Raw genomic sequence first — 12,498 nt, 5'->3', positions numbered from 1 at the left:
GGGATGCTGGGGGAAGGATTGAGGCCCCGCAGGTTGCAAGGCGAGCAGCACGCATCCCGGCCCACCCTGCAGCTCCACTTCAGGAAAACAAGCTCTTTGGCTCCGTGCAGCAGTGCTCTGTTCTCCGTTAAGCTCTCTGCTCTCATCCTGACCCCATGAGACCCTTGCTGGTCCACACACACGCTGCCTGCTGGCACGGCCCCTTCCCTTCCCAGCTCTGCAGGCTTCAAGGGAATATTCAAGGGAGTATCGCTTTTCCTGCCACCAGCTCAGCAGCCAGGCTCCTCACCTCACCTGACCTGTGGTGTAAAACCTGGGTGCGGGCAGCATGAATACCTTTGCACGGTTAGGGAAGAGAGGGGGGACCTGGGGTAAGGTGCTTGGCAGTGAGAGCACAGGGTGCACTGCAACATGCAGCACTGCGCCCGCCGCTCCCCACACCGTCCCTCCCACCGCAGGGCTGCCAGGGCCAAGGAGACTCGCTCTTCAGTTCGTGTCTCTAACAAAGCCAGCACTGCATTGCCCAACATCAGCACCCTTCTCATGGCCTTTCCCTGCTGCACGTATCGGCCAGAGAAAAGATGCAAAGTGAGGGCTTGCCTGGGGTGCAGCGGCAAAGCCTGGCCCTGCGGGCTGGAGGCTCTTCCCCCATGCACCAGGAGCCACCGTGTCCCCAGCAAGGCCTAGGGCAGCAGGACATGCCTTGTGCCTTGCTGGGGCCCGAGCACTTGGCAGCCCAGGGGCCATGGGGTGACCAGGGAACATCACTCTCCTTCGGGCAGGGGTCACAGCGACACTGGGCCACTGCCCTGCGGGATGCTGCTGCCCAGCCACAAGGAAATATGTTGCTCTTGCTCCATGAAAGCCATTTTTGTGTCCCTCCCTGTTGGCAGGGACCCAGCTTGGGGGAAGAAATCCACCAGCTTAAAAGGCAGCGGCACAGGATGGGGACAGCAGAGTGACAGAGGTGTCCTCTTCTCCAAGGGGGCCATGGCCTCTCCCTTGACTCTTCTTGTTTCTGCCTTGCCCAGCCCCAACGTGAGGGAGGCCACCTACCACAATATCCTGGCAGGTCCACAGCCCCTTGCCCAGCCCTTGCCCCAGTGCCTCTCCATCAGAGCGGAACTCAGTTCACTACAGGAGCCGGTGCCAGCCTCAGGAATGCGTTTCATCTCTGGCCAGCTGACCTGTGGCAATTCCCAGCAGCCACTCCAGTTTTGGGCTATGAGTGACCTACTTATGTGAAGGAAGTTCCCCACAAACCTGGGACCTGCACAGCATCACATGGGGGAGGCTGTGGAGCAGCAGGTGGTAGGTGCTTGGGGGCCAGGGCCCAGCCAGGCTGGACCCTGCACTGCTGCTCACCCAGCCCCTGCAAAGCCCCCAGAGCAGGGTCACACACAGCCTGCTGCAGCCACCCTGGGCCTTGCTGAGGCTGGCAGGAAAAGGTGGGTCCTCTTTCAGCCTCAGGAAGCGGCCAGGGAGGAGACCAGACACAGGGGAGCCACAAGGAACAGGGACGTGCACTCAGCATCGTTCTCCATGGAGCAGATGCTGCAGCCACCACAGAACAGGCTGTCCCTGCTGGGGCTCATTGCTCCCCAGGACAGATGAGGAGTGAGCCCAGCCCGGCTGCCCCTTCCCAGTTTTCCTGCTGGCACAGGCAGTGCCACCGGGGAGTGTACTGCCCATGGGGGAACCAGAGCTGAGGGGAGCCCTGCTCAGAGCGCACAGAGCAAGGGCAGGATTTGTGCCCAGAGGGGAAAGCGCTTTCTGCAGAGGCAGAAGCACCAGTTTGCATGGCACACACATCCCGGAGCCTGCTGGAGGTTTTCCCTCACCGGGGCACAGAGGCCAGGGTGCTTTGTCACCACCCGCTGCCAGCACCAGCTGGGACAGACGTCTCCAAAGCATCTGCCTCCAAGATCAGCTCGTGCCACCTTGCCCAGAGCTGATGGAGGAAGAATCAGGAGCAGAAAAGCCATTGAGTCTCTTCCCCAGCCTGACTGCTTCTCTCCTGTTATTCCATCACTCCATCCTTTGCCGTGCCTCGACAGTGGGCCAGCCTCGGGCCCCTTGGCAACCACAACCCCTGCCCAGCCCCATAACCCGTTTGCCCCAAGCGCAGGGGTGACATGTGCCGTGGCCATTTGCAGGCGGGCTGCAGAGCCCCGCTCCCATCCCAGCGTGTCCCAGGCCACCAGTTACACAATTGCCTTTCCACAAACACAAGGAACTGCTCAAAGGGATTTGTGCAGAACCGCATGGAAGGAAAACAAACCTGCTCTTGAACTTTGCAAGATGTCATTCGGAGGGCCTTGCTATGTGGGTGACCCTCTCTTGAACCCTTGAGAATACAGTCTGGGCCAGGATCACTGCAGTTCCGATCAACATGCGGGTGAAGGAGATTTTTCCTCCTAACATTTTGCTCTTACAGCTTTTAAAGCAACGAATAAAAAAAGGTCATCTTTCTCCCTGCTCCCCCCCTCGCAGCTGCAATCCCAGGAAGCTCCCAACCACCTTGTTATTGCTTTGCAGCACTGGCACAGCCTCCGCTAATCCTCAGACAATATTGGCAAAGGGATTTTAGCAGAGCAGGCCAGGGCCCGCAGGGGCAGGGCCAGGTTTGCCTTCCTGCCGCAGCACCGGTTCCACCTTGGGCTTTATTATTAGTTACACACGCACCCCCCGGCGCTGCAGGTCCGGCTGCTGACACCCCGCTGGTCTGAGACCGGGTCTAGACTCAGGCTTGCACTGCTGGCAGCGTTAGCAAGAGGGCAGCTCCCTTGCCTGCATCCAGGGTCCTGTCTGCCGGCAGCGAAACAAAGAGGACTTGTTCTGGTGGCAGCTTGCATCAGAGCAAATGCGATTGTTCTCATCGGATTTTATGAATTCCCTCCAGAGTTCCTACGTAAGGCGAGTACATTAGAGGATTTTATCCCTGCTAATTTCGGGCTGCAAAGTCAAACCGCGTATCAGATGAGTCTGCACAGGCAGGCTTATTCAGACCCAGCAGCGATAGGCGCCTGCCAAGAGGCTCGTCAGCAGCTCATTAGCAGAGGGCACCGCATGCCGGCAGGAGAACCCAGAAAAGGAAAGGTGGGGAGGAGGGAAGGTGGCCCCGCAGCACCATCCTCCCTGTGCAGGGTCTGACTCACGCCCAGGGCACATCTAGGCACAGCGGGCAGGAAGCGTCCCCAGGCGCTGCCCGAAGCGTTCTGCAGCTGAAAGTGCCAAGGATAAACAGCCCCCTCCTGCCCCCCCACGGTTTTCTACAGCCAGTGCCTGAAGCAGCTCAGGGTAGCCCTTGTCAGCTGCACCCAGCACCCAAGATTCATGAAGCAGCAGCAATGGTGAGGTGAGGATGGGCAAAACCACCTCACAGCCCCAAGTGCAAGCATACAATAACGAGGTGACTGCAAAGCATAAAAATACCTGTTCAATACTGACACCATCTTGTGCCAAATGCTATGGAACAAACAAAAAAGCAACCACAAGCTAATGCAAGAGCACAGGTAAAAAAACCCTTCAAAAAGTACAAAACAGCAGAGGCCAGCCATCAGAGACTTTGATCAGGAGAACTTGATAGCAACCTCCAGGGAATGTGAAACTGCAGTTGTAGTACTACAGCTGATGGAAAAGGGTGACCTTCACGAAGTTCAACATCTTCATGAGGTTCAACAACACCAAGTGCAAGGTCCTGCACCCAGGTCGGGGCAATCCCAAGCACAGATATAAGCTGGGTGGAGAACGGGTTGAGAGCAGCCCTGAGGAGACAGACTTGTGCCTGATGAAAAGTTCAAAATGAGCCAACAAAGTGTGCTCACAGCCCAGAAGCCAAACGTAACCTGGGCTGCAGCAAGAAAAGCATGGGCAGAAGGTCGAGGGAGGCAATTCTCCACCTCTACTCTGTTCTTTTGAGACCCCACCTGGAGTACTGAGTTCAGCTCTGGAGCTCCCAACATAAGGACATGGACCTGTTGGAGCAGGTCCAGAGAAGGTCCACGGTGATGATCAGAGGGTTGGAACACCTCTCCTACAAGGACAGGCTGAGCGAGCTATAGTTTTGTTCAGCCTGGAGGAAATGCTCCATGGAGATATTATTGCAGCCTTCCCCATCTTTCTTTTTGGCCTCTTCTAGGTACTGGAAGGACTTTTTTTTGTAGTGATAGGGAGGAATAATGGGTTAAAACCCAAAGAGGATAGATTTAGATTACCAGTTCAGAAGATCTTCACTCTGATGGGGGTAAAACGCTGGCACAGGTTGCCCAGGGAAGTTGTGGGTGCTCCACCACTGGAGGCGTTCAAGCCCAGGATGGATGGGGCTTTGTGCAGCCTGGTCTAGTGGAAGGTGTCACTGCCTATGACAGGGAGTGGGAACTAGATGATCTTAAGGTCCCTTCCAACCCAAACCATTCTGTGATTCCATCATCAGATCTGCAGCCTTCCCATCACATCTCCCTTCTCCTCAGCACACCTGTGGAAAGCCAGAGGATCGGCAAGAGGCATGATCCCACCATCACCCACCTCCTTCATTTCTACTTAAACTTGCTGCTTTATCCTGGGCAACTGCAACAGGAAACATCCCCATGCCTTCCTCAGCACTTCCACTTTTCTTCTGCACTATGACGACAACTTACCAGCTTCACAAGGAGGGGAGGTACTTAATCATCTAAAAAGTGATTAGATAAATGTTTCTCTTAGAAGAGCCAGTGTTTTGGAGTTTCTCTGTTATCTTTATTTCAGTTATTCACTGTCCTCACTTTGACACTTCCTTCTTGTCTGTCCCAAAGAAGACCTTAAGCTGCTTAGGATACCTTTCAAGCTCCACAGCTCTCCCCTAGTCGCTGCCATTACACCTAATCCTGTAAATTAAAACATGCCAGTAGCTCTCTAGAAATGGGTTATACAGCACGAGATGTAGTTTGGAAGGTCCTGAAACAGGAAATTCATTTAGGAAATCAGAGATTTTAAGACATGAGTTCTTACTTCTGGGTCCTGATCATTCTGGCTGGAAGGAACCTCCAGAGGTCTCTCATCCAGCCTTCTGCCATTTGGTTCCTCTGAGTTGTCTTTTCCCCCACCTATCCAGACCCTGCTACCTCAGCCTCTCCTCCAAGGGTGGGTGCTCCATGCCCTGGCCAGGGTAGTGGCTCTCTAGGACTTGCTCATCACTCTTGACAAGAGGCCCAGAGATGTTGCTACTCCACAGGCAGCACGATGAGGCAGGTAAGTCTTGCTGCTCACATGCTGCTTCTGCACTAGACCACCAGAAAGATCTGAGGGCCATCTCTTCGTCAGTCACCAGCAACAAAAAAAGCACCACTTACAATGAACAAAAAGAATTTATTGGAACGTATACACACAGGGATAACAGAGGTATCTGAGTAATCAAATATGGAATGCTTAAGAAAGTTAAAATAAATAAGGATACCAAGTTTTGCCAGTGCTAGGTCCAGCACCAAAATAAGTAAATGCCCTCTGAACAAGTCTGACTCTGACGGGACCATCCCTGCAGAGCCTGTAAAGATTCCTACCACCAGAAAGTGGCCAATAATTTTGGAATACAAAGAGTCACAATAGTGCTTTCTACTCATGTGCATTCACACAGTTTATTCACTGCTTTCGTCTCTTATTTCTTTAATAATATCTATTAAATTCTGAAGTCCAAAAACATAGCCCGTGTCCTGGCCCTCGTGCACCACACTATCTTCTCCATAGTACTTGCAGGTTGTGTGGGCAAAGTCTATCATACGGACATCAACAGTACTAGCAGTTGGTTTGTAGGCATATGCTCCTGCCGACTCATCTGAAGATTCCTCTGAAAGGTCCTCTAAATCCTCCGGGTCTGAGTCGACAGCAACCTCCTGCCTTTCCTTCCCATCATAAATGATCAGCAAGGAGCTCGAATAGAAGCGGTAAGACTCCTGCTTCTCTAGGACAGACTTGAGTTCAGCCAGTTTTTTAATAACAGATTCAAAGAGTTCCCTGCGCAGGTATTTGCCGTTATGAAAGAACTGGTAAAGTGCTTCTTTAAATCCTTGGACTGAGAGTTTTCTTCCATGGTATTTATTCATGAACATTAGCTGGCCAGTGCCTGCCTGGTAGACCTGCATATACAGACACAAGACAAGAGGAAAGGAACAGTTAAAACTGCTGGTAATCCTGACTGGAAGCCTTGAGAAAAAAAGGCATGCTACAGAAAGCTTGTGCAAGATGACATGCTACTCACTTAAAACTGCTTTTGCACAGTTACAGAAAGTGCTAGTAACAACAGATCCAGCACTGTCTGTGCAACTCAGAAGCACGGAGGAAACAGAAAATTCCTTCAGTTTACATTTCAGCTTTTCCACCAGGAATGTAACAATGAGGAGTTTAAATGAGACTTGGAAAGCTGCAGCCAAGATCTCCAAAGTCAAGCTACAACTTGTACCACAGCCACTCACACTCAGCTCATTCCCTGTCCCTGCGCTCACAGGCACACTGTTTGATTCCCAGAATGCTGGGCTCCACGTGGCAGCAAACACTCCTGTGCAAACCTACGGTGTGCCTGTAGTCCTCTGCAAAGAAGTCAGTATACCTTCCTACAGGAGAGTGGTTTATACACCACACAGCTCAATAACGTCTGAACAGCTGGGCTGAGTAAGGATTGTGGGTGCCTCCAAAGTTCCTCCTTGTTTTCCAGCACAGGTCTGTACTGGAAGGCCCCTCAGAAATCCCAGCACACCATGGTTAGAAAGGCAGCTCCCACACTTTTGTTTCTGCCTTGTGCTTTTCCCCTAAGTTAAACAGTGAGCTGAATGCCAAACATGCCAGTAACCATACTGTGGAACAAGTCCTAGCAAACACTGCTGGCGTTCCTGGAATCTACTGGATGGGAGGAGAGGCTCCACAAAAGCCTTAAAAACAAACAAGTTGTTTCCCACTTGTCACTATAGGAATGCAGAAACAAGTAAACAAAATCCTCAGGTGAAAGTCCACACAGCTCTATCTCCTTATTTGACCGCGAGTCTTACCACATTTACCGAGCCACTTCTTGTCTGCACTTTGCAACAAGTCTACTTTAAGCGGTGCAAGATCTGCACCTTTTCAAGTCTACAAGACCAAACCGATTGCTTCTCAATATTCTGGCAAATTTCCACATACTTTACTCAAACTGCATGGACTGGCAGACCCTCCTTTCAACTGTTTCCTACGCTATCCCAAAATGTTAAATCACATCAGTAATTTTACTTCACGGTTTGGAATTGCTGCTATTGTGCAGGAGACTGTTTTTGTGCTCAGAGAATGCCTCCACTGAGGCAGAGCAGGTGCTGCAGGTTGCTCCTGCAGATACTGCCACCTTCAGCTGGTGATACCCAAAAGCCTCATTCCCCATATCATCTCAAGGACAGCAATCAATGGGGTGACTCCGTAAGCCCAAACCCCCCCCAGCAGACACAGGTGCAAGTCTGTCACGTAGAACAGTTTCCCTCTCACCTGCATGCCACAGACTCGGACTCCAATCACGGCCGACGTACTCTGCTGACACTTGCGGATCTGATTCGCCTTCTTCTCTTCCGAGGCGTCGTCGCCGTGCTGCCGGGTTCCCATCTTGAGGTCCAGCACACACGGCACTTCGTAGCGAGATGTTAGGTTTTCCAGCAAAATGAATTCTCATTAGTTAAGGAGCAATCCGCCCAGCGAGGAATACAGGCGTTAAAAAATATTATCACAGATTTTGTAGTGCTACAGTCTTGTCTTCAAGTATACCCACCAAAACATGGCCAGTATATCCCAGTCTATCAAAAATGAGTTACATAAATTTAGCATAAACCAGAGTAGATATCTAGTTCCAGTTTCATTGGTCTCTAGAGAAGACAGGTGAATTTCCATATTAAGTGGGGAAAAAAAAAAGTAACCAGGGCTGACTTGGAATGATGAAGTATTTCCTGTGTTGCAAGAGATTTTTTTATGGGAAATAAAAGATTGTGTGCTTCAGTTACTACTGAAAAAACAGTGAAGCATTTTCACACTGCCTCTGAAATACAGAAGTTAGTAAAGTACTTCAAAACTTATGCAGTAACAGTTTCAGAGATATCACACTTCTACTCAGGTAATTTAATAATCATTTACAGTGAAACGATGAGGACACCACTTGTGAAATGCTTTCTAGTGTTCTGAACAGTGCATTAGTCAGTGCTGTTCCAGAAAGCCATTCACTGAGAGCCCTCACACGTGAAGAACATCTCTACCTAAGTATATGAATATCAATATTTTTGCAGGATGTATCGTTTGCTTCCAAGCCCGTTCACAGCCAGATCGTTCCTCCACAGAATGCACAGGGTAGAGATGTCCCGCTGTGGCTCCACAGCACAAACCAGAGTGCTTCCGCTTTCATGGACGTGGTCACGGTTTTTGTGTTTCTCATGCTCCAAACCTACATGACAGTTTAAATTCAATTTTTCTTTATCAAAAAGGCTCACTAGAAAAAGACTACTAGAAGTGGACAACTCCAGGCACTGGAATATCCTCTGTATCTAAGAAGTTCCAGAAAGGGAAAAGATGCTTGTTTTTAAGATCACCTATACCAAGTCAGTAACTAAAAGTGACAGAACTCTTTTCCTTTGAAACCTGCCACTGACTAATCCACACTTTGTAGAGCTGAATTAAGTTATCTGCATTTCCTAGCCTAGCTACTTTATTACATTCTGGAAAAGCCCACATTCTAGAAAGTGCTGGCAATCCCTTCAAAGTCACCAAATAAATCACGGCTTCAGAGAGCCTCTCTGGATTGCAGTTAAGCCTGCTCTGTACTTTTACCTGTCACATTCAAGAAATAAAAAGCAGAGCTCTGCTCATTCCATTGTTATGAGGTATTTTCACAAAGGATACTATATTGATTCCGGTGCTTTGCATTTTCCTTCATTCTCTGTAGCTGCTGCTGGTGACACTTCATGCTCCAAGGATTATGGTGTTTAAACTGGGAACTGACATTTCCTTTTTTCTCTACAGTATAATACAAGACTTCCGATTTCTTCAGCCACTCAAATTCTTCCTCCAGTTTGTGACTACAAAATAGAAGAAAGCAGCAAATGAGAGGTCAAATAGAAAAATAAGCCCTTTAAAGGTGCTTTATGAACTATGCTTACCATCACTAAGAGCTAGCATAAGCTTTATTTTGCTTTCTGTACAAGTGCACAAGTGTCCCATCAGTAATATTTCATCCTTTATAAAGCTACTTCCACGTAACATAAACTAGTGCATGAACAAATATGTTACAAAATGAATACTAATTCTATTTATAATATTCTTTACCAGTGTGAATTACTTCCATAGAAGGAATACAAGAAGTGATATGCTTTAAGATCTTTCATTTGCTAAGGTCACTGGTTTTAGCACAGCACATCACAGCTCAGTTTGCAGTGGGCACAACTGACAAAAATGAATGAGTGGGAAAATACCACTAAGAGGCATAAAGCAGGATTCCTACAAAAGTATGTCATATGTAGAAACATTGAATTCTCCCCACCCCTCATCTGTAGTGCTTTTGCAGCTGGTGTTTGTTTTTTTTTTTTTTTCCCCTGCAGAAGTTTCAGAAGAACACTGGGAAACTTTTTTCACATGACTACAGAGAAGAGGGGAAAAAAAAAAAAAAAGACTCAACACACTACTGGGCTGAAGACACAGTAAGTAGTTTCACTACTGAACCGGTCTGCACTGAAGAGGTCAGGAGAAACAAAAGAAGCCAAGGAAGAAAATAAAGTTAAGAGCTCTAGAGAATTCTCTGTATCCCAGCTTAGAAGCAAAAGCAATGTTATGCTTCAACATTCTGCCCTCCTGTTCCCATGGTCCAACTTACCTTTTCATTTTCTCCTCTTTCCTGTGCTGTCGCACCCATTCCTTAGATATCTTCTCATTTTCTAACAACGTTGTCTTTTTGTTAGTCCATCGCAACAGCTTATTTTTGGGTTCACAGTCAGAATTATCTAAGTTTTCTAAGTTATCATGGTCCCCATTTAATGGATATGCTATTAGACATAAGTTTCCATCCTCATCCTCTTCGAAGCTCACCGACACCACACCTGGAGAGAAAGAGAGGACACGGCGAATTATGAACTGATGAAGTGACAAGCAAGCCTTTTAGAACACATGATTTTACACTAGGAATATAGCAACTTTTATTTTGTTCTCTTACCCTGGTCCTTAGTTTCTATCTTGCCACAGGCCAAACCTCATCTGCCAACCTAACAAATATCAAAAGACCTAGACAAAAATGACACCTCACAAAAGACAATTTATCATGTTGACAAAACAATGATACAAAAGGTTAATTTCTCTCTCTGATGCAGCCAAGTAAGAATCAAATAATAACAGGAGACAATTTCAATCAAGAAAAGTTTTTATTAATTTTAAAAACCTGACTGGTCTGACTCTAAGTGAGATGCAAAACATTTGTTAACATCTTGCATTGAAAAGTGACCTGCACAAAAAAAAAAAAACCCTCACACCAGAAACTAAGTTTTGCATGACAGCAAAGCAAAAAGCACTTATCCAAACAAGATTTGGTTAATAGGTCTTCAGGGGAAAGATTTGCAAGTAGAGCAAAACAAAGAAAATGCCACATTACAACAGAAGCTAGTCCAAAAGCTTCCACTTTGAAGCATCACGTTTAATTACACATTTTCTTCTCCTTTTTGGAATATATTTTATTGATACTGGTTATGCAGCAATCTTGTGAAATAAGTAACAAAAACGCAATACAAAACAGATCTGTTTGTGGTACAGAAACATGGTGAACCTTGAAAGCATTCTGTATTCTCATGCTCCCCTCAAGAGTCTCCAGAGCACTGCGTGGCATTTTAAGAGTCTCAGTGGAGCGCTCTGACCGAGATGTGCTCAGTGCTGCGTTAGCAAGGTTCAGCGGTTAATGAAGAAACCGTAACAATTGCCTGAATTGGTTTTAATTTTGCTTTTCAGTCCCCTCTCTTTATTCTCAAATCAACCAGTTTGCACAATTCTGGCAGCCCATCGCTGGGCCGCAGGGGAGAGGTCTCGGCGAGGGTTTGGCACTTCTGAGCTGGGCAGGCGGCTCCAAGACCTACAGTAGCTGGGGCAGGGAGGGCGGAAGCTCTGACTGACAGTCCTGTTGCCACAGAGGAAAGGACAACAGGGGAAAAAGGGGGGAGCAGGCTAGAAAATGGCCTTTGGCTTTATCCTGGAAAAAATAACAGAGATGGACCAAGTGAGGGCCCTTACCCCTAAGCCCCTCCCCACAATCCCCCAAAAGCCGTGTACACTAGTACAAGTGTCCTGTTACATTTCCAGAAGTATCATTCAAAGATCAGAGTTTCTTCCAGTCCAACAGAACTTGTAGCTAGACATATAAAAAAGTTTCTATAAACATGCAGGGAGTATTAACTTTGAAACACCTCCTCTGAAGTCTTCTGCCAGAACAGTATTCAAAACTTCGTCACCCTTACGATTATTAAAATCAACATGCCTTAAAAAGCAACTCCATTTAAAAATTTCAGACATATTTATTAATCACTGGGCAGCAGCTAATGGAATAGTGAAGAGAAAGAAATGTGCTTCTGTTAACTAATGCAATTCTTAGGAGAACGGGAATTTCCACTCCCACATAACATCTGACTCAGCCTCATCATGGCTACTTGATCCTTGCCTACCTAAGTGCTATGAATTTTCATTTCCTTCATGGCAGAAACAACACTGCAAATATTTAACAAGACAACTTACTGACATGTATAGTATGATCAAAATCAGAGTCAGAGGAAAAGTTCAAAAATATCTAATCTTACACAAAACACTGTCAACCCATCTTCCCAAATCCTTGTAAACAAACATTAAATAAGTGGCAAAAAAAAAAGAGCAGAGAATTACTGAAGACATTCACAAGCTGTCAGCTACTTACCTGTGCCTAAGGGGGATACATGGGCTATCACCAGCAGAGCTGCTCTACTCTAATGCTGTTAGTCAGCCCAAACGCCAACTTGGCAAGCATTTCCACCCTGCCTCAGACAACATCAAAACACATGAAAAGAAACCCCCAAAATCTCTTCCGCACAGAAGAGATTCCAGAGAAAACAGAATGCAGAGCACACTTGTATTTACAGAAAGAAGCCCAGTGCCATTCTAAGGTTTGGTAACTTACCCTCGTACTGTGGAGTGAATTTACGCATTTCTGTTGGGAGCGTCTCATAGAACTGGTGTTCCCTCTGAATAAGGGGTTTACAGATGGTCTTGTCATTAAACCGGAGGACACAGGAGTGTCCTCCGACCTGGTGGATAAAGGGCTCGAGCAGAACTCCCTTGGAATAGTGCTCCACTTCCATAGCTCCAAATGCTGGGCTCATCCTTGTAGCACATTAGACAGGAGACAGCAGTGAAAGCAGTTCACGAGCCTCCGAGCCCTGCGGGTGTCTATCCGAACTAAAGTCTGTCAAAGCAAGCACAAGAGAGCGCCGGGCCGTGAGTCCCCGGGGCCGAACGGAGCCGACC

General features: G+C 47.7%; 1 protein-coding gene across 1 annotated transcript; it reads right to left on the bottom strand.

Moving 5' to 3' along the window:
- Positions 1–5,326: 5,326 nt before the first annotated feature.
- Positions 5,327–12,493, bottom strand: IP6K2 (inositol hexakisphosphate kinase 2). The gene is made up of 5 exons (XM_008945674.1): positions 12,152–12,493; positions 9,842–10,064; positions 8,875–9,050; positions 7,480–7,655; positions 5,327–6,110 (listed from the first exon to the last, which is right to left on the bottom strand). The coding sequence occupies exons 1-5, from the start codon at positions 12,351–12,353 to the stop codon at positions 5,613–5,615; spliced, it is 1,275 nt and encodes a 424-aa protein (XP_008943922.1). The 5' UTR covers positions 12,354–12,493; the 3' UTR covers positions 5,327–5,612.
- Positions 12,494–12,498: the final 5 nt, after the last annotated feature.

The sequence above is a fragment of the Merops nubicus genome, unplaced genomic scaffold (genome assembly GCF_000691845.1).
Source record: "Merops nubicus isolate BGI_N331 unplaced genomic scaffold, ASM69184v1 Scaffold23498, whole genome shotgun sequence".
In the NCBI taxonomy this organism is placed as follows: Eukaryota; Metazoa; Chordata; class Aves; order Coraciiformes; family Meropidae; genus Merops; species Merops nubicus.
The sequence above is the reverse complement of the archived record's forward strand: the minus strand, read 5'-3'. Positions and strand labels throughout refer to the sequence as shown.